This window comes from Toxotes jaculatrix, chromosome 14, assembly GCF_017976425.1.
Source record: "Toxotes jaculatrix isolate fToxJac2 chromosome 14, fToxJac2.pri, whole genome shotgun sequence".
NCBI classification, from domain to species: Eukaryota; Metazoa; Chordata; class Actinopteri; family Toxotidae; genus Toxotes; species Toxotes jaculatrix.
The window spans coordinates 22086955-22109590 of NC_054407.1; the positions used below are offsets into that span (position 1 = coordinate 22086955).

At 43.6% G+C, this 22636-nt stretch overlaps 1 protein-coding gene across 3 annotated transcripts in view; it reads left to right on the plus strand.

Moving 5' to 3' along the window:
* LOC121193140 (zinc finger E-box-binding homeobox 1-like) overlaps positions 1-21088 on the plus strand; it is a 54454-nt gene extending 33366 nt beyond the window's left edge. For 2 of the 3 annotated variants that reach the window (XM_041055292.1, XM_041055294.1), the window contains exons 2-8: positions 4648-4830; positions 12819-12974; positions 13428-13630; positions 13814-13940; positions 14418-16222; positions 16371-16551; positions 17545-21088. In XM_041055292.1, the coding sequence (XP_040911226.1) occupies positions 4648-4830; positions 12819-12974; positions 13428-13630; positions 13814-13940; positions 14418-16222; positions 16371-16551; positions 17545-18257 (3368 nt within the window). In that variant the 3' untranslated portion in view covers positions 18258-21088. The remainder of the gene's footprint in view (positions 1-4647; positions 4831-12818; positions 12975-13427; positions 13631-13813; positions 13941-14417; positions 16223-16370; positions 16552-17544) is intronic. The other variant, XM_041055293.1, reaches the window with a different exon arrangement.
* Positions 21089-22636: the final 1548 nt, after the last annotated feature.

The window sequence follows — 22636 nt, forward strand, 5'->3', positions numbered from 1 at the left end:
GCACCGTTCAATTTAAAAAATTTGCCAGGCCAAGCTGACTGATGTTTTTTTTTTTGCCACGAGAGCTCTGAAGATGACGATGACAGTTGTCGTCACGGCACCACTTTGGTCCTGACTGAAATATTTCAACAGGTACTGAATGAATTACCAGGAAACTTTGTACAGACATTCATGTTTCCGGAGACTATATCCTACCTATTGACTCGACGAAAGGTCAGAGGATTCTGGTGATCCTCTGACCTTTCGTCCGGCTCCACCATGAGGTTAGCATCCCTCGACTTTTCATCTAGCATCATCATCAGGCCAGAAAATATAACGTGTTCAATATTTTGGTTTATTGCCAAATGCCTGCAAAGCTAACGGCTTTCCCATCAGCCTCAGCTGTCCTCTGTGTTTGGTGAAGGTGAGCATGGCAGATGTTATACCTCACCATTAGCCTGATAGCATTGTCTTAGTTAGCATTTAGCTCAATAGCATTTAGCTCTAAAGTGCAGCCTCACAGAGCCTGTAGACTCAGTGGTATCATTAAGGCCAATATAATCCTGATGTATTGTATCTGCAGACTGTCTATTTTTAGCCTGCCCCCCCCACAGCAGATGACCTTTGACCCAGATACCATGTGCTCCCGTCAGGGTTGTGTTGTGGTGTGTCAGACACACATGATTTCCCCTGCAGGGTCACGTGTCCTGATTTGGGCCTGGCTCACTGACGCTAACACTGAGGAAGTCAGATGCTGTGCTGCTTGCTCAGTGAACTGCTCCATGCTGTAACTGTCGGTAGAAATTTTCTCCTCTTTCAGTCAAGAAGACACCTTATGAGCGAATCTGTTGACACTGTTGTTTACAGACGGAAGTTTGGGCTAGCTTTGCTTTATTTTCACCCATGTTTATGGAGGCGACTGCGTTGCTCATCAGTGGTGCTGCTTCCCTGTTAAGGTCTTATTGCATTTTTTATTTCAGACAGTCTCATTAAATGAAGGTTAGATCAACTAAAGTCAGATGAGGCAGACAGGATATTATGAATTCCTTCCTCTGACTTAATGCTCTCATCCTCTCTGCACCATTTCCTTTCTTTTAATTGAGGGAAAGTTTCACCCTGCTGGACGAGTGCTATTGGCAGAGCACCTTGCAATTAAAGGACAGAATTTTATTACTTGGTGGTGTGTGTTTACTGTTACTGGATAACTGGCTTAATGTAAAAAAATATATATATATCAGAAAAGGCCGTCAATCACCTTTTTTTTTTTTACATGTATCCAGATGTTTGAAAACGTGTTTTGTCTGAAAATATGTTTTTAATGAGGAGAGAAAAGAAAACAAGTACTACTACATATACTGCTGTTATGTGCTGCAGTTTTGAGAAATGCTGGGCCTGAACCTTCTGCGAGTGTAGCGGCAGAAATCCCATCAGCAAAAAAAAATTGAGTGATAACAGAGTGATAATAAAGGGGCCTGTTTTAAAACGGATTGTTAATCGGAGAGAATGATGGCAGGAAGGGAGGAATGCTATCGTCTAGACTTCCCTCTTCCTCTCTTAGCTGGCCTCTCCTCTGTGCAGACCTCCAGATGGAGGATTAACAGTTCACTTGATGCATTGTCATGATGATGTGGACGGGTGTTTTCTTTCTCTCTGCAGCACAGTAACTCTCTCTAACTTAAATACACACACACACACAGAAAAAAAACTTGTGTCTGTGTGTATAGTTATATTTACATCACATGTTTTGGGAAGCAGTTATTGTCTTTCTACCCTGCTAAGTGCTGCCCCCCATCTGCTGGCATGGTAACTGCGCTTTGACAAAGAGAGACGATGTTAGAAACTTCTGGAGTATTATGTCCTGTTTCCATCCAGTTTATCATTAAAATGCCTTCAGAGCGTTTGGTGAACTTGAGATTATGTAAATTATTCTGAAAAACCGATGTTAGCCACAGCAGGCTAGGGTTGTTTCTCAAAAATGGTGCTGAGAGGTAACTGTCTATAAAAGCCAGAAATCCTGAGCCTAATGTCATTAAACCACACGCAGCATTCTCATGTCTTCTAACCTGATCAGTCTGTAATTGAATCCAAACAAACAGGAGGAAACAGATCTTATGTTGCTGAGTTCAGCTTTCTCAGGACAGAGCACTGGTTGTTTTATACAGTTGGTGTTTCTTTTGTAGGTTTTGCTTTTCATCATAGTTTATTGTGGTGAGCATGTTGTATTTCTACTTTAAAATCTTGCCTCATACATTTAAATTAACATTGACAAGACCTACCCTGCTTGGTGCACGTTTTTAAGCAGCAGGCTCATCCCAGTTTCAAAGAACGTCAGTTCATCTGTTCCATTTTTCAAACAGACTATTGATATATATGATATTCAGATCTTCTGTAGTGTAGGAATTGCAATTAAAGACTCAAAAAGAGTATAATTCCAATACACATGGAAAATATACCAAATTAGGTTTGTACTCACCAGTACACATGATCTGCTGTAATTTATTTTCCAAATTCAGTGAAGGAATGAACACAGACTATGGGTATGGTGCCTAAGCTTTTATTTAGTGCCTCCTCCAGTATTCTGTGTGAACTGGTGCTCAGCTGACTGCTGTTCCCTCCAGCCAGCGCTGTTGAGAATAACTCACCAGTTTGCAGCTGGCGGCCTCTGGTGAGTAGAACAGACACAAGCTGTTTATCTGAAAGTATAGACCTTTCTATTATTGGAACTGCTGCCACAAGCCTGTCTGGTTATGTTGTCTGAATGAGGGGAGCCACAGTTTGTTGATTTTTAGGAACTCTCTGCCTGCACTTTGGGTGCGTTCTCACGTCCAAGGATTCAAAATATCAACCAGAAAAAGTTGTGTAAACGTCACATTTTTATCCACCTGGCATCATATGAAATGACAAACCAGAGCTCCTGCGTGTATAAACCTTAAACTCCTCTCCTTTGCTCCACTCCATGACTCGCCCAGCCTCTTTCATCGATCCAGACGTGAATCGATCTCACCGCCCCACACACACACACACACAGACACACACACACAAACACATTTTTGCATTCTGAGCTCCACTCGTCCGTCTCGAGCAGTGACGGAGCTGTCTCCTGATAGCACCACATCTCTTCTGAGGAGTGACATAAGAGCGTGTGTGTGTGTGTTTGTAGAAAGTGTGTGTGCTCAGGGTGTATCATAGATGTAGGTGGGTTACAGTAGGTGTGCGTCATCTGGTTTGCTGTGTGTGCGTGCAAAGGGTGCGTGAGCAGTTAACGGCACTACCTGAAATAGCTTCCCATTTCGTGCAGAGGTGCAGAACTACACACATACAGAGCTTGTTTTGTGGTTTGGGACCTGTGTGTGTGTGTGTGTGTGTGTGTGTGTGTGAGTGTGTGTGTGCGCGTGCACATCTGTCACCTGTGAACAAACGGCACAGGCTTTCCTCCTCATTAGGCGTCTTCAGTACCTCCACCAAGACGAACAGCTTCCCCGCAGAGATCACACACACGCACGCACACGCTTTTGTTCACTCTCATACATATATACTCATTTATGCTCACACACAGTCATAAGTACGCACATGCTGACAGTGAAAAGGCAATTATACTACCTACAGCAGAGTGATCATCATCATCATTTCCATCCACATATACCCTCATGTCTCCAGCATCTACTGCTTAACACACACACATCTCTTCCTTTAAGTTCATTCACACCAGTCCAGTTGGTCCATTTTTCACCCTGAGCTCCCATTAAGAAGCAGTAGCCCACAGACAGACAGACTCACAGACTGCAGCACAGTGTAAAATAGATTCGCTTTCTGAGGCTGATAAACAGGTGATTATTTTTCCCCTTGGCTGTAGTTTGTCCTTTTTTTTACGGCTTCTCCGTGAACATGAAGAGATGGAAATGGTGTTTACCTCCAGTGAGAGATTGATTGATATGATGCGATGAAGTTTATCCCTCTGCACAGTTTGGAGCAAACGATAGCACTGGATCTGGTTTGGGAGCCACTCTGAGGCTGGATTCTTTTTTTCACACTAGTTAATTTAACAACAGTTTGCAGGGTTAAGGTGAATTTACTGGGTTTTGAGAGTTTTCAGGATGAGAGAATGTTCAGTTTAAAACTGAAATATTACACTGGAGAAACATTTTCTATGAGTTGAACTTGCTACACGTTTTTTTTTTTTAATCTGATAACTATGAAAACTATGTAGATGCATGATATCTGCATGAGAACATGACCGGCTGTCATATTTTATGTTTTTCTGTTCCTACTGTCTGTCTGTGTCCTGCTGGATCGCAGAGATATGTGTGTGCTTGGAGCACAGGTGCTGGGGCCTCGTCTTGTGGAAATTACCATAATCATAACAACAATATTATGGCTGCCAAACTTCACACATTTTCACAGTAAATATGCAGAAGACAATTTAAGGTTTGCGTGACCAGTGTTGTGGAGCAGACCTTTAACTGCAAAGATTTACTTTCCAGAAGTGCCATCTATGCTAGAAATGTTTGAGCACTGTGGGCTCCTTCCTGCAGAGGGATACTTCTTCCCTCATGCACATAGTTTCCTGCAGCACTAATGTCGTGCTATAAGATGTGGATGCTAAACTATGACACACGTTAAAGTGGTACACAGTAAATCATCTCCCATGTCTTTGTCTCTTCACTGCAGTGACAAACTTCAACAATGGCTTGGAGGCCAGTTCAGACTCTGATGACGAGGACAAGCTACACATTGTGGAGGAGGACAGCCTGCAGGAGCCTGAGGTCGCCGATGCTGATGGGACCACACCGCAGGACAGCCATGACGCCACCACCACAACAGTATTACCCCACAACGGCTCCTGGAATGGAGGTGAGATGCCACCACAGAAACATGGGGATTACAGTATGTAGGTTTTCAGTCCAGCCATAATCTGTGCCACTTTTGTATTGAAGTAAATGTAGGTTAGCCATTCCCTGACTTCAGGGTGGACTTTTAGGTTAGATCTTCTTATTATCTGTTAATCCTGCATGTTTGCTCTTTCTCAGCAGTGCCCTCTTTCAGATCCACACAGTAACGCACACATTCCCAGCTGGGAGCTGCCCAGTACGCCCACACAAGCTGTCTCCGCACAGCTCTGCTGCAGCAGTTGGTAGATAAATTAAATTTTTACTCAGCTGCAGCTTTCTAGTAGCGGTTCAGGCAAGTTAGGGGGTTATTCTGTTTAATTGCACCAATTTTCCCCAGACTCTCTGCAGAGCTGAATCAACAAATCTGGACAGAATCCTGCTTTTGGGACATTTAGGCCAATAACAGGACGCAATGATAGCCAAAAACTTGTACAAAAATGTCCATGTCTAGCATTATTCATAGCTGTAAATAAATCTTACAAGGTACATTAATAATGGAATGAGTCAGCTGAGTGTAGTACTCTCATCTTTATATGGTCATGTGTTGGCTCTTCTCTTTCAGTGGATACATTAGAACAGGTGGTGAGATTAATTATCCACGTGACTGTTATCAAGAGCAACCAAATCAGGACAGAAGCACAAATACAGTGCATTTCTTTTACAGTGTTGTTGTGTAGAAAGGATGGAATCAGCTGAACTCGAGCACTGCTCAGTGTGGTGTGACTCTTTCAGATCAACCGAGGAACTAAGAGTTATCAAAACCAGATGATATGAGTGATAGGAAGATGTGAAAACTTGAGGTAGGCAGATAGAGAAAGAGGTAGGCAGGAGGGAAAGTAAGCATGTCTGAGGAACAGACACGCTTCAATAATGCCTTAAATAATGTATAATCTTGCCGGCAGTCGTGCAGAGGTTTGCCTGTATAATCTCCAGCTCTCACATCCAGCAAAGCTGGATAAATCCCATATGTTCCCTGAAAGGTTACCACTCCTTTAAATAATACAGAGCTCTGCCCCGGGCCAGTCTTTTACAGGCAGTTTGTGCTGCGCTGCGTATGTGAAAGTCCCTGTCAATACCAGTCATACGACAAGTGACACTTGATTTTGGTTCACACGGCTCAGTGAGACAGTTTAAGATTTATTTCTCTTCTTCTTCACTTTTTAATCCAGCTGTTTGTGTGAAAGGGTTAATCTCAGCCTCTCTTCACCAGTTTTTAAATTGTTTGGTATGAGAGTCGTGCTAGAGGCTGCCAAAACCTACCGGTCTGCTACACACAGCATCCAGCACCATGCAAATACAAGAGATTCTCGAGTGAGATTACTGAGTCACACAGCTCAGATGAAAGTGATGAGTTGTGAAGTGAAAATCGGAGCGAAACTTTAATCCAGTCAGAGCTTTAAAGCAAAGAGGTAAAGCTCATCGAATATATAGACAGTTGTTATGTTGTGTAAAATAGCGATTGTTAGTACATCAGTATCGATGTAATGTTATACTGGTGGACGTTCTTACGTTAAGTCGTATTGTGCAACCTGCCAGTGGTTTCATCTAACCGTGATGATTATGCATGATGATCTGCATTTCTTTTCTTGGCACAACAGACCTAACATCCTAATGTGGGCTTCAAAACCCTTGGTCAAAAATCATACCGAGATTAAGCAGACTAGACCGAGAAGATGAGGATAAGGCACCAAGGTTCCGCCTGATCTCTGAGTGAAGGTTATCAGGGGCAATAATCAAGAGTTCGGCTTTATCTGCCTTTTAACTACAGAAAGATTAGCTCCATCTCACAGTGTGATCTGCAGTATCACCATTTTCACACAGCATGTAGGGGTTTATTCCTTACTTTTGGTGATTTAGTGCCCAGTATGTAAGTATAAGATTGTTTGTCTGTGTCTATCTACCTGCTCTCTCTTTGATCAGATTAGTTCCACCCTCCTCGCAGCCTTAGCTGATGTTCTGCTTTTCTATCTGCCCTCTCTTCTCTGATTGTCTGCACGTCACCGCATCCTAAAGGCTAATCTAACTACAACACACACGCACACACTCACACGCACACACATTATCTCCTTCTGAACCGAAATCCCTCCCTTTCGATCTCTCTCCGATAAAACACAGTGACGAGCTTCATCATCAGTTCTTGCCATCTCTGTCCTCAGACTGCCTGTCTGTCAGGGTCCACGTCCGTCCCACTCTTTATTTATTACATTTTGAAGCAGTAGATCTCTATTGTAACATCATTTGAATACGGCTGCAGTTAGCATTTATTTTAAATTATGAATTAATTAATAATCAGTTATCAGAGCTGTTGCTGATTCTTTTTCTATTGATCATCTATTTATATCAGCTCTACATCTCAGTTCAGGATTTTCCACGCGTGTGCTCTGTAGACAGGTGTGTTGACTGAGATATTAGTGAAATAATGCTGTAATGGGTTTCCTCATTAGCACTGCTAAGACTGTGTGCGACTGTGGGGAGTTGAGTCAGCTAAACTGCATCTTGTTTGTCAACGCAGACTGGTTTTATTGGCGCTGCATGTCCACTTGTGGAGTAATGAGGAGCAGGTTTGGTCATGCAGGATGCATCACGTCTGCTTTATTAAGCACAGTTGGACCTCATGTAGGTTATCAATCAATTTCCTGCCGTCCTTCCTCTTATTCTACCCATTTATAGTTTGAGAAGTTTCACCAGCTGCAGGAAGTCCAGACAGAGACAGATGTTTTGGAAGCTTTGTGTCCTTACTTTGTTTTTTAAATCGGCTTTCTTTTCACTTCCAGACAGCCTGAAAAAGCTTTTTGAAACTCTTTAAATTTAAATGTCCACGTTCCCGCCAGTGAGTAAGTTTGCAGGATTAGCCACTCACCCATCTTAAGGACACTTTCAGAAACATGACACACCTTTGCAAACAAACCAAACAGTAAAAGTGCCGCGAGATTTAATAAGCAGAGGCAGAGCCAAGTCTGCGTTCAGCAGCGGAGGTTGATTGGCTTGTGTTTACGCCGCTTCTCAATGCCTTTCTAATCCTCGATTCCCCGCAAACAGTTCAGCCCACGCAAGCATCTGCCTTCATCTCAACAGCAGTTAGTTACAGCTAAGCAGGAAATGCTAAAACCATGGAGACGGCGAGAATGTGACACTCAGAGATATTGCTCTCAAGGCTTGTTTCATTGTTGCTGAATAAAGCCTTACATGGTGTGAGCAGCGCTCCTGAGTGCTGCTCGCTCTCTTTCACTTTGTTTTTCTCCCTCTCTCAGCTCTCTCCTTACTCCTCTGTGTACCTGCTATATTTCTACAGCCACTGATCCCTTTTCATCTCTGTATTCTTCTGCCTCCCTTTCTTCTCGCCTTCTTTTTTCTTTTTTTTTTTGCATTTGTTTCCCCTCTTCTTCCTCTGTTCTTCTCCTGCTAAGTATCCGACTTCAGATATTGTGTGAAAGCCTCTCCTCAGTGTTTGAAGTGATAGCTGGTGCTCAGCTTGCTTTGGGTGTTATTAGCTGTTAATTATTCCCAAAAAGGTTTGCTGATCTTGTTGTTGTTTGGCAAACTTTGACATGAGCATCACTTGCTTGACTTTTTTGGACAAACTAACTTCTCTAACTTTCATAAGCCTCGTCCCCCGAATGCCGTAACAGGTCATGCAGTGTATACAGCTGCAGCTATTAGAGCCCATGATCAGCATAACCTGTATTGTTGACATTATTAGTAGATTAGTAGATAAATACAGTATGTAAACAGATTTATCACAGTGAACTCCTGATGCAGACCATATTGAAGAGTTATGATAGCAACAGTTTTTAAATTGTGTTTAGTGTTGTGATATATGTATGCATTTATTATCAAGCTCACTCATCCATCAGTAACATACTTCTACCAGAACTGGTGTGTAAGATTTGATAAGAAAGCAGTTCTCTGTTGATGCTCTCTGGCCTGTTAACCGTTTGTTGACAGCGTTACTTGGTTGTGAACCTGCAGTAAAAATAGTTTATTTATTATCTGAACCCTTGACCTTTACTGTCAAGTGCTGTTCATGGAGGATGGAAAACGTGTGTGTGTCCCCTGTTTTAGTTATTCTACATTACATAAGAGCTGTTAAAGACTTAAACAGTAACATCCATATGTACAGACCAACACACTGCGACATTCCTGGGAAGAATTTACACACGTGCAATCCTTGTGAGAAAAGTGATCCGTTTTTTTTTTTGGAGGGACTTTTAGCGTTTGTGTTGTAACATAATAAATTTGACGGGAGTCATGTGTCATGACATTATCTGTTGTCTTTCACCTGCACCTGCCGTAGAAACCAGCCGGTTCAGTCCTTTAGAGAAACATTAACAGACCAGGAAGGAGAGACGTTTTTCGTCTGTGTGTGTGGAGGAACTCTGACCGTGTTGGAGGGAAGTCATGGAAAAGTCATGAAATGCTGCAGCGCTGTGGAGCCACCGCGGGAGCCCTTCAAAGACTTTGCGTGATATTTTTGGATTGTCTGACTTTCACTCCGTTCTTTCCTCCCCATCTGAGGCGAGAGCAGAAAGCAGGGAGAGCAGCTGGTGTTGAATTGGTCCTCTGGTGAGGGAGATTAAAGTCTGCTACTCCCCCTGCAGTCTGGGCCGCACTGCAGCTCCAATCCATCCTGCCTTATAAATTCACCACGGACTCACAGTGACAGGTTCTGGCAAGGTATAGGAGTGCAGTGTGTGCAGAGTGTGTGTGCTCGTGGATAACTCTGCCAGTGTGTTTGTCTGCGCAAATGTGTGTATGTGTGTATGTGTGTGTGCCACGTGATTTCCTGTTTTCATTCCATTCTGATATTCCACATGTGTGTTGCGGCGTACTGGTCGTCATTACTTTGTGGCTTTTTGTGAGGCATTAAGTGTAATTGTAGAGGGAAAATATGCAGAGAGGTGTATCAAGAGAAGGGGGAGGAGGGTCAGGAGAAGGGGTGGTGGAGGGGAGGGGGAGGGGGCAGAAACAAAGCGAGGCAGGAGAGGGAATTTGGAGAAAAGAGGTGAAGGTGCAGAAGCAGATGGAGGTAGAAGTAACAGGAGATGTGCATGGTGAGGAGTGAAAGTGATGCCGAGGAACAGGGATGGTGAGACAGAAAGGAAGTGTGAAATTGTGGTGGAGGAAGGAAGTAAAAGAGCAGAGGAAGGTTTTGAGAGATTGGGAGAAGAATGAAATAGTGATACTTCATTCACACTAAGCTGGCTAATTTTCAAAACGCTGTTTACTAGTGAAAACGATTGTGCATCTATGTTTGTGTTTTCAGTTTGTTTTTGTAAAGATCTCCATCCACAGGGACGTGAACAACAGTCAGTGAACAACAGGAAAACAGCTGAATTTCTTCTGATTTCATCCAGTTTCAGTTGGAAAACAACAAAAGTGTCATCGCAGTCTCGTTTCTCAGTCCAGTTTCAGCTGGTTAAACCTCCTGTCTGTCCTCTCCCGCTCCCCATTACCACCTGCTGTGTAGTGTGTTTCAATACAACTTATATTTTAGTTGTTTTCACTTCAGGCTTTTACCAGCGTTTTTGTGTAGGTGCCCCGCCTGGTTTGGAAGAAAGCTTGAGGAAAAATGAGTAACAGCACAACATCCAGAGATTTTCCATAAACTGACATCTAGTAACTACATTTATTACAGGACGAGCCGCTTCAGGATCGAAATGCTTCAGCGTAGAAGGTGATTGATCGCGTCACGCTTTGCAGTTATAAATCAGGACATTAAATGTCATGAAAAAGGAGAACCTCTGCATTTGCATATCTTTTTTCAGTTTCTGTTGTCAGGCAAACGAGCATAAAACAGTGATTTGATTTGCATGTCGTAAAAGCTACCTGTTGTCTAGCAGAACAGTTTCTGCACCGTTTGAGTCGCTGTTTTATGATCGCACATTTGTCTGACAGATCCAGAAAAAATACAGCCTCATGACAACATCTGTGTTGTGTAGTCAGCTGCGTTGAACTTTAAGATTAGAAGTGACGGAAAGTTGTCTTCTTAACTTTATGAGCCATTTAGCAAACATTCAGTTTTCCTCGTGCTTACAAAGATTAAGGCTGGCGTTTTTCAGCTTCGCTCCTATTTTAGTAAAGTTCACTTTACAGGTGTCAAAAAACACGGCGGGTCAAAGTGGAAAGAAAAAGACGTGGACATACTCTGAGAGAGAATCAGGAGAGACAGAGACAGAGAGGAAGGAGAGGGAGTGAGACAGAAAAGCAAGGTAGAAATGAGAGCAAGGGTGTAGAGAAAGGAGGAGGTGCTGGAAGAAGAAAAAGAGGGATGAGTAGAGAGCTGGAGAATGAAGCATGAAAGGTAGATGAGTGTGTCTCTGAGGAGAAAGAGATATTTGGAAAGCTTTTGGATGAGATCATGGGAAGCTAAGGTCTGCTCGTTTAAAATGAGGCTTAACAGGGCTCAGCCTGGGCCCGCCTCTTCTTTATGAAGACACACACACACACACACACACACACACACACACACACACACACACACACACACACACACACACACACACAGAACAACATAGACTCCTCCCTTCTTTTTATGACTGGCTCTGTGATTGCAGATCCTGCAAACTAACACTCACACTCACACACACACACACACACACACACACACACACACACACACACACACACACACACACACACACACACACACAGCTGCACCTGTCCCTGACAAGGCTCAGCAGGAAGAGGCGTGGCCTTTGGCACCGGTCGGTTCTGCCTGCATATAAAATGCTTGATCTCCATGGAAACGCTGGTCACAGTTTTACCTCACTGCTCGTTCTTGTCAGTGTCTTGACACAGAAAGTGAAGTAACTTCTCTGCCCTAGTTTCCTCGCTGTTGTTGTTATAGAGATTAATATATGACACAACACCTGATCAGATCAGAGAGAGAGAGAATAAAGGCAGCAAACCAAAACAAGTCAGCCTTTAAAAATGTTTTCTGTGAGTTTTCCAAAATTTGAGAACAGAGACATCATCAGTTTTATCTCAGATTGGTTTTCAGACTTCACATTCTTAATGTAAAGTAGAGGAGTGGGCCTCTAGTGGAGCTTGATCCACATTAGGGACAAGCCTCAGCCTCTGTTGCTTCAGTTTAGACCCTTCTCTCAATCCATCTCTTATAAGTCCTCTAACTTAACTGAAGCACTAAAATCACTGGAGTACGTCTTTAAATCAGACATTAATCCTTTATAGACTTTTTCCACTAAGTTGTGTGAGATCAGATAAGCTGGATGTAACTGCATACAAGTGCTGTGAGGGAGTCATTAAAGCTGAATCACTGAAGCGCATTGAGTTGATGCTCCTTTCACCTTTCTCATCTTTGAATTTGAGAAAAGCCAAAAACTCCATGTTTGCAGATTTTCCTCTTTTTCCGCTGTCTTACTCTTGACTTTTTGCCTTGAGGGTCCACTTCCTAATTAATTAAAACATCCGCATTTCCTTGCAGCTCACTGTTGATGATGTTAAACTGAGCTCCGAACTTTCAGAACATCAACAGTGGCATAGGTGAAAAATGTTTGGATTTTGGGAAGCTTTGATTTTAGAAATATAAATTGCAGATTTTTCCCAGAAACCTGAGATAAAGGGATGGTTCCAGAGGAGCACAGTCATCACTATGGATTATTAAGAAGCCCTGTGGCGCTCTCTGGTGGTGATTCTTCAGAACAACATTGCATGCAGCTGGTGATCCAGCCATTAGAAGCTTAGTAGAGCGACTCTCCAGAGGATGAAAGTACAGTATAAGCTATTTATCAAAAAGAAAGACTGTATAGAAATTTATTTTATTTTATGTGTACGTCAAAATCTGATGGTTTGTAACATCCAAGGTAGGAAAAAGCTAATGATTGTCAGCAGGATGGATAATTCTTTTCCCAGACGAATAGACTCCATATACCTCCACTCTTCTGATTCTAAAATGATCCTGAACTTTCATATGTGTGTGTGTGTTTTTAGTGAAGGAGGAGTGTGTGTCAGAAGAGGAGGAGGATGAGGTGGTGAAGGATGCTCTAGTGGAGGAGATTCTCCAGCAGGGAGACACAGCCATCATCTATCCTGAAGCCCCCGAGGACGAGCAGAGTCCAACGGAGACAGGAGGTGCTGATGAAAACGGTAACAATGACACACAAGCACACAACTGCTCACTTATGTCAGCGACTGTGCTGATCATGTGAGCGAGGTATCAGAAAAGTTTGTTTCTGCTCACTCTCCATATGTTTTGTTTAAGGCTTCACTAGTTAAACTTTTAATGTGGAAATATAACCATCTATCAAATCTAGCCTTCCCTCTTTAGCATGAAATGTTGGAAGCAACACTGGAGATTGAACATGTTTACTTGGGACGATATATCAAACATTCTGAAGCGTAAGAATGAGACAAACGCTGCTTTGGTGAAAAGCAAAATCATAAAAGCAGCTGTGATTAAATATGGTTCCCAGAAAGATTTAAGTGGCAACAGCAGATGCAAAGACTGAGTGTTAAGGGCCTTACACACTGTGCATAGAGGCTGCATACGTGTTAAGGTTGGAGGACTTTAAACCACCACCCTGCATGTTCCTCTTTCAGGCACACCAGATTCCTTCTCCCAGTTACACACTTGCCCCTACTGCTCCCGGGGCTACAAGCGCAACGCCTCGCTGAAGGAGCACATCAAGTATCGCCACGAGACCAGCGAGGACAACTACAGCTGCTCACACTGCAGCTACACCTTCACCTACCGCTCGCAGCTGGAGAGGCACATGAGCCACCACAGGGGCGCCAGGGAGCAGGTAAGGTCTCGGGCTTCAACGCCGTCAAAGCGCAGGACATGAGTATTTGATCAGTGACACAGTGCAACCATAGTCTGTTTCAGGGAAACTTGTTGGTTCTTAAATATAATGAAAATATCACCTCTGCTGCTGTAGTTACTCAGCACTTCTTCTCGTTGGTATGTATTTTTTTTTCTGTCTCAGCTTCACGTTTCCCAGTCGACAGGAGGATCAGGAGGAACAGGTGGAACGCGCAAGTTCAAGTGCACCGAATGTTCCAAGGCCTTCAAATATAAGCACCACCTGAAGGAGCACCTGCGCATTCACAGCGGTGAGCTGTTGCCACGGCAACTGCCACACACAGACACACACACTCTCTTGCCGCTGCTGTAAGGGCACTCGTTGACATAATGCTCTCTCTAGACCCTTACATCATTAACCTTGACCATCACAACTAAATGGCTAAAAACAGATCTTAACCCTCAAACAGCCCTTTAAAATTTTGAGAAGTGTTCAAAATGTCCTCACAGCTGCGGTTTCAAACCAACATTTGTCCACTCAGCCGTAGAAAGGCATGCACATACACACACTCAAACAGAACCAAGGTTCAGTGTCTAAATAAAATAAACTAAAATTGGGAAAATGTAAATCAGGTTTGTTTTGTCCCAAAAATGTGTTTAGGTTTCCTACAAAATTATACAACAAAGAAGTGTCATATCAAAAAGTAGGAAACGTTCTTTATTTTTCATGTAAACAAACACAAAATGCAGTTGAACTTTTTGTAATTTCTCTGTGTGCCCCCTTTCAGGTGAGAAACCATACGAATGCTCAAACTGCAAGAAGCGATTCTCCCACTCAGGCTCCTACAGCTCCCACATCAGTACTAAGAAGTGTGTGGGTGCAGCACCCCCCAACGGCGTCACTCGGACGTCGATCAAATCCCCCCCGCCCCCCACCCAGACCACGCCTGTTGTAATCGCCCCAGCCCGCGTGGTTCTCAAAGAGAAGACTGAGAGTAAACCCCTCCAGGAGCAGCTCCCCGTCACCCAGATCAAATCTGAACCTGTGGAATACGAGTGCAAGCCTGCGATGGCAGCACCAGCAACTTCAGCTGGTACCAACGGAGTGGTGAACGGAGGGACTGCTCAGCCAGCTGTGGTCCCAGCCGCAACCCTGCCCCAGGGCGTGGCTATGGTCGTGCCCACAGTGGGCCTGATGTCGCCCATCAGCATCAATCTGAATGACTTGCAGAATGTGCTCAAGGTTGCGATGGACGGAAATGTGCTCAGGCAGGTGCTGGGCACAGCCAACGGGGTGGTGACGCAGGGGAAGCAGGGAATTGTAGTCCAGCAGCCTCAGCAGCAGATCATCAGCCTGCCGGCTTTCGTGGATCACGACGGCACCACGAAGATCATCATCAACTACAGCATCAGCCCTGCGGCTGCCACCACTGCCACTTCCCAGCCTGCATCGCTTGTTGTCAAAAACAATCCTCCTCCTGCTCCTGCTGTGAGTAGCACTGCTGCAGCTCCCACCCCGACCAAAACAGATAAATCCCCAACCCCTGAGGTGGCAGACCTCACCATCATCAAGGCGGAGCCAGAATCAGTGCCCGTCACAGACGTGGCGACAGAGGCAGCCTCACAGACAGAAACAGAAACTGTTAAACCTGCAGACACAGCTCAGATGCCAAAAGCCAAGAGCACCAGTACATGTTTACTATGTGATGACTGTCCCGACAACCTGGAGGCGTTGCATCTCCTCCAGCATCGTAAAGCAGCCAATGGGGAAGCTGTTGACTGTGCCGCCCTGGACCCCTCATTTGCTGCTTTGTTAAGCGAGGCAGGAGTGACCCTGGAGGAGCCGCCTGTGGACGACCTCCTGTCGCTCCTCAAGACCTACTTCGCCTCAAATGCCAACCCCAGTGAGGAGGAACTGACAAAGATCTCAGAGTCTGTTAGTATTCCCGTAGATGTGGTCAGAAAGTGGTTTGCCAAGATGAACTCTGGGAAAAATGTGGGGAAAAACCGCAGTGACACTACAGCGGTTTCCAAAAAGACTGAAACCACAAATTCCAGCTCAAAGGACACTTCAAATCAGAATGGAACGGAAGAAGAGGACGACCCCGAGGAAACATTCAACAAAGTCTCATCAGAATCTGGAAACACTTCTCCGTCAGACTCCAGCCTCAACGCCGGGGACCTCGTCATTGTGAAAAGCGAGCCTGAAGACCCAGAGGCCCCAGACTCCCAGGCAGAGCCCCTGGACCTCTCCCTCCCTAAACATATTGCAGCAGCATTGGAAATGGATACGAGCGCTCCTCCCGCCAAGCAGCAGGAACAGCCTCTGAATCTGACCTGCCTGAGGAAGGAGCAGCTCGAGGGTCAAACCATCTACGTCACCGCACCTCAGACCGGAAGACCTGTCAACATCGTCACTGCCGCACAGCTCCCCACGTTAGTGGCCATCGCTGGTCAGGGCACTGTGGGCTGTCTCAGCGCCATCAACACCACAACGAAGCGAACCATCCTCATACCCCAGCTCACCTACACCTATGCTACTACGGCCGGCAATGCCTCCGGAGCGAAGACTGTCGTACTCAATGGCCATAAGGTTTGTGGTTTTAAAGATTAGTAGTAACAGCTCACAGTGGTCGCTAAGCTAATTTTCCTCACTTTTGGGTTAATGCCTCCACTTGACATATGACATTAAATAATTTAATCTCAGTGATTAATTACTTTTTTTCTGTTCCATTTTACAGCAGGAGAAACGTGCGGACAGCAGCTCAGATGCCGCGCCCACAGCGGAGGAGCAGAACGACTCCGATTCAGCCGGACTGATGAAGAAGCGACGCCTGGAAAACGGCGTCTACCCCTGTGATCTCTGCTCCAAGGTCTTCCAGAAGGGCAGCTCCCTGCTCAGGCACAAATACGAACACACAGGTATGCCTTTAGCTGAAAAGGTGACTGAAACATACATTCTAGAAGAACACCTCTTCTACAGTCTTCACGTGCTGAATTAACACTAAGGCACTCGTTTGTTTTTAAAGAAAATTAAAGTAGTCTGGTTTATTTTATTCAACAGGGTTTCTGTTTTCCTTCTGCCCAGAGGCAGTCCGAGTTTTCAGGGCTATCATTTCGCATGTGACATCATGTCTCATAAAACGTGTTGTACTTCGTGTGATTTCAACTTTAATGGGACACCTGGCCTGTAAATGTACCAGCTCACAAACTGTTGACATCACTATTAACGGAGATGAGACTCCTGAGGTGAATTAACTTGATACTCTCCCTGAAGCTCCAGCTAGCATCATGGTATCATGCTGGAATGTGTTTTTATTAAGATCTGTTAGCTGTTATCAGCACTACTGTGCACTGGTGTGTGTTGGTTTGGCCATGACATCATCCAGCTAGACACACACACACACACACACTTCAGTGCTGTTGTCATATACCATCTATGTTTATTGGAAAGCTTCAGGGGATTTTTTTTTAAAGGAGATTGCTTGCGTTTTTTTTTTCTCACAAATGGTCCACAAATCCCCGATTCCATGCAAAAACAACAGACCAGAAACTTTCTGAACCCCTGCCTGGTTTGTGGCACTCAGCCACAAGCGCTTAACTATTTTTGGGGAATCAGCAGTGGAGTTCTGTGGGACAGAGGAATAACATATGTCAGGCTGTGAATACACAGACAGTTGGATTTATAGTGTTTGGAAAACTACAAGACATCGGTTACTTTGCTGATGCTCCAAGTTTCATTTTCAAAACTTTCTCACTGCCTCAGAATACAATACTGTAAGTCACTGTGAAGAACTGGCACTGCACTCATACACAACATTTTTTAATTTGCTTATCATTTTTCTGCCCAGGATCAGTGTGACAGGGAAAGGCTCTGAAGGCTCCTCCTCTGACTCTTTCTTGTTTCATCTGCAGGAAAACGGCCTCATGAGTGCAACGTCTGCAAGAAGGCCTTCAAACACAAACACCACCTGATCGAACACTCGAGGCTGCACTCCGGCGAGAAGCCCTACCAGTGTGACAAGTGTGGGAAGCGCTTCTCTCACTCCGGCTCGTACTCCCAGCACATGAACCACCGTTACTCCTACTGCAAGAAGGACGGGTCCAGCTCTGGCTCCGGCTCTGCACCGCGCAGGGTTCAGACCGAGCTCGGCAGCCCCGGCGCCGGGCCGCAGTCGGACAGCCGGACCACGACCCCGCCCTCCCAACTGGACTCAGACGAGAGGGAGAGCGAGGAAGAGGAGGACGAAGACGACGAGGCCATGTGCATGGACGACATCCGGGTCGTTCAGGTGGACGACGGCGAGTGTGAGATCTACGAGGGTAACTTTGACGACGATGAGGAAGACGGGGAGGAAGAGATGGCAGAGGAAGAGACGACAGGAGAAGAGGAGGCGGACAGAGAAAAGGTGGATAAGGAGTTTGTGTGTGATGTGGTGGAGATTGAGCTGGGGGACGATCACGTAGAGGAGGACGAAGAGATGGAGGAAAGAACCGAAGAAAAGCAGGAAGCAGCAGGTGCGGAAAGAGAGGAAATGGCAGACTGTGAAGCAAATACAGACAAAAGCGTCACGGAGGGGTCAGACAGCACCGAACCCTCAGAGGAAGTGGTGACAAACGCCAAATAAAAGGAAGGAAAATCTCTTCTGGGACGGTTCGAATGTGTCGGTCATTAAAGTCGAGTTAATTAAGACAAAACCGCATCTTGCCATCAGAAGAAAGTCACGGCGGTTGCCTAACGGTCCACTACTGTGTACAAAAACCCAGGTGTGCCTGAACTTGAAAAAAGAAAAAAAGAAAAAAGAAAAAAACAACAGTGACTTTTTTTCTTGTGAAAATTAAATATCAGTGTTAAAATTGTTTATAGAAGTACAAATTTTAAAGCAAAACTCACCCATCAACTTGTTAGACTTGTTACTGAGACATCCCAGGTTGTTTTGTTTGGTTGTTTGTTTGTTCGTTTGTTTTTATTTGGTCAGTGTTACTAATCTTGTTCTTGTTTGAAACATTTTAACCTGTAAAGATGAGAAAGATTTCTATACCTTTTTATTGCCAATGAAGTTTCCTAAATCAGTATTTTATTGAGTTCTACGAACAAAAACCTCTGCACTACAGTATTCCTGGTTTACCTATGGATACATGCCTCATGCATCGTATGCCCTTCAGTGTTATATATGTACACTAGCTAGCGAGATGTTGTTTGTGTTAGTGTTAGTCTTTGCTAGCTAGCATTACCTTTGTTTTCAGTTTGACTGTTAGCCTTAAGGAAAACAAAGTATTCTTGGGGAGGGTTGTGGGCGGGATGGGGAGTCCGGGATGAGAACGTGGCTTCTGTACGCCATAACCAAATTTGTCCTATCAGGGAAGGTAGAGTCACAAACTCAAAGCCAGCATCAGGCGCCCGTGTTTTTCAACCCGGCGTAGCCCGAACGAGAGTAGCCGCCAGGTGAAGATTCAAAAGCAGGCTCCACCCGTCCGGCTTCAGCTGTGGTTCTGAAACACAGGCGCCGGTTCTTACCAAGCTTCTCCTCGTTTTGGCTTTAGTTCTCAGTCAGTGTTTCAGTGTTATTAGCTTATATATACGAAGTCATACCGTACGTGAAGGAACGGGGCTGTTTCCTGCTCCACCCCAATGCCTCCAGCCTTATGCAAGACCTGTGTGCTGTTAAAAGTGCCATTGAACAGTGTTATCATTTCTTCTTCACACATGTAGCCAGTATTATGTTCCTCTGTTACTTAAACAAGACACATATTGACTAATGTTTGTTGACTTGCACAGAACAGCAAATTTATGTGACAGTAAGTGAAACAGTTCCTGTGAAATTAATGCAGAGGCCTTGAACAGTATTTGAACCACACATGAAAGTTGGGAAACAGTATCAGGGCTGCAACTAACAGTTACTTTTATCAGTTAATCTGCCTTTGAGTTTGCTTAATAACCAATTCATCTTTCACAGTGATCAGCTTGGACAAACCAGTAATAATACCAGTTCCTCACACTGAAGAAGCTGAAAGCAGAGGAGTAACAAACAGTTAATCCGTTCTCAGAATAGCCACACGTTATTTTTCTGTCGGTCGAGCAGTGGATTGACTAATTGCTTCAGCTCTCCATGGTTTATCTATTCAAATGATAGTTTTGGTTCCTGTTTTGCGTATTTGGTTTTATGGAACCATTTTCATTTAGTTAAAAGTCCTTATTGCCCAACAGTGACTCAAATCTTCAATTTCCAGTTGAACAGTAAAGGTTTCTGACCCAGACAAAAGTGTAGGAACTCAGAAATCAGGAGTCCAGACTGAGCTGACTGTGGACACAAAATGCCTTGAGATACCATGAGATAATCAGTTCCCCACTGAAGTTTTTTTTAATGCAGATATTAATATGTTGAACTTCACGTCACAAATCAAAGTTTTTAAAATGTTTACATAAGTGCTTAAAACAGAAAACGTTTCATTATTACAGAGCAAAATATGTGAAGCTAAAACGTCCCCTGATCATTCGGGGAGTTTACTCCTCCAGGTCGGCTCAGGAGGAGACTAAAGTATACAAAACCAAGATCAAGATCAGTTTAAAGTAAAAGACTGAAGAGTTTGTCAGATGTGCACTTGTTTAGAGTTAAAAAAAAAAAAAATAAAATAGTTGCAAGCTGTCCCGCACTTCAAGTAACAAACGTTAGTGAATGTGGTCTCTGTCAGAGTGTTTTCAGTTGGTTTTACCGAACAGTGTTAACAGTATTAGTCTGTTTTAATTTTCTGTCCTTGTGTGTCCTCTGTATGTTTTTTTTCCAAACAATGGCAGTATTAGAACCCTTTTCACAGATTAAAAAAAAAAAATGTACCTGTTTAGTTTTTAGAAGACTTTTTTATATTTATGTGTCTTATTTTTATATTTTCTTTTATGGTTATTTATTACACATTGTAGTGTACATTACTGTAGTTTGAATTGATACAATAATATATTTTAGTATGAAAAATAATCTCAAGACAAACAAAAATCCCAAAATGTGGTTCTGGGAGCTGAAGTTTGTTTAAAAAAAAAAAAAAAGCATAAAAAAGATAAGACATGTATTCTGTAAACATGACTTCTGTTTAAGCTAAAAAAAAGAAAAAAGACAGGAATGAATTGAGAAATAGAAACTGTTACATGTGCATCCGCTCTGCGTCGTTATGAAGCTACTGAATTCTAAAAACTCTGTGATTTTAAAAGCATGAGTCGTCGCTGTTTTAATGAAGGGTCTTGCTATGAAGACGTTACTCCTCCCTCTTTATTTGGAAGCCAAATTCAGATTGTCCCACCGCCCTGTTTTCTGTTCTGTGCCAACTCGTTCCATTGTACTGTCGAAGGCTGCATATTGTTTGTCCTCTACGCACCCTTTGTAAATCCACTGTCTTTTTGTATTGTTTTTACTTTAGTTCTGCTCCATTTTTATGACTCCCCATCACAATAAAATATAAGACAGAATTTCTGAGTCGCTCGTTTTACTTCTCAACTTCCTGCTTTATCGGCCAACTAGGAGATAAACTTTGTGAGGACATTCTGGACAGGTGATACATCACAAGTTTCCCTTAGGGCTTTAGAGTCTGTATCACACAGCGCCCTCTTTCCTCAGACTTCCTCAGACAGCAATAAAGCCACAAAAGAACTTATAGTTATCTAGAAAAACACACAGAGGGAAATCTCGGAAAGAAACAGAATGACCATGTTTGGTAAATACAGAGGAAAGCATTCAAACCTGTTCATATTTTGACAAAGCAGAAACATGCAATATGTAACATGAAATTTATTAATTGAAAATTCAGAAGTATATTATATATACAAAAGTATTCAGACCCTTTGCTGTGGGACTCCACAAACAGGTGCATCCTCTTTGCTTTAATTATCCATGAAACGTGTCTAGAGCCTGCTCGGTGTCCACCTGTGGCAAATTGAATTGATTGGCTGTAGTTTAGAAAGGCACACACCTGTTTTTATCAGGTCCCACAGGTCACACTGCATGTCAGGACAGAAACCAGGCTCCGAAATTAAAGAAACTCTCTGTAGACCTTTGTGATTTAAAATCTTGGGGAGGCATAGACCAGGGAAAGTGTATGAAACCATATTTTTGAACCACCAGGACTCTTCCTAGATTTGGCCGTCCAGCCACAGTTTTTAACTGGGTAAGGAGGGTCGCTTTAACAGAGCTTCATAGCTCCTCTGCAGAGACGAGTGAACGTGATTCACAACATTTAAGATGGTGACAGTCAGACCTTGCATTGCTGCCACACACCTTGAATATTTAATCATTAGGTTTCTGCATTAACAGGAGTGAACTGAGGGTTAACCACAGTCTGACAGCTGCTCAGAATCAGCCTGTTTCTGTTCTTAACTGCTCTGTACAACAGAGGACTTCAAAGGACTTTTTGTTTGTTTGTTTGTTTGTTTTTGAGTAAAAAACAGGCAAAATGGGGAACAGATTTCACACTATGCTGCTGCATCTTGTATTCTAAAGATTCATCACCAGGTGGTGCTAGAAGACCACACAACAACCCAAAAAGGGAATGATGCCTGCAAACCAAAGCCTGTCATGAGAGCAGAAATCAGCACTAATCATTAATAAATAATAGAGTCATCATAAGCTGTTATTAATTCAAGTCAGTCTCCCCTGAGTGCTGAGGAGAATTTGGAGCCGTATCCAAACATAAATCCATAAAATCTAACCATCACTTTTTCTCCCCTGGGCAAATGACAAATTATCTGCATGGCTGATTTCAATATGAAAAGTTATTATGTTCAATTAGACGGGGATAAAAAAGAAAAAAATCAATGAAATGACAGTGTGATGGGGGGTTACAGAGGACACAGAGCAACCAGCCGGCAAAGATTAGCTGAAAAAAACCTGACTGCTGAAATGTTGTCTAACAGAACAAAGTGTTACTTTTCTCCCTGAGGTGATTAGAGGAGCATGCAGCTGTTTTCATGTCCAGGTGCTGAAAATGCACGTTTACAATGCACATTCACCCACAGCAAACT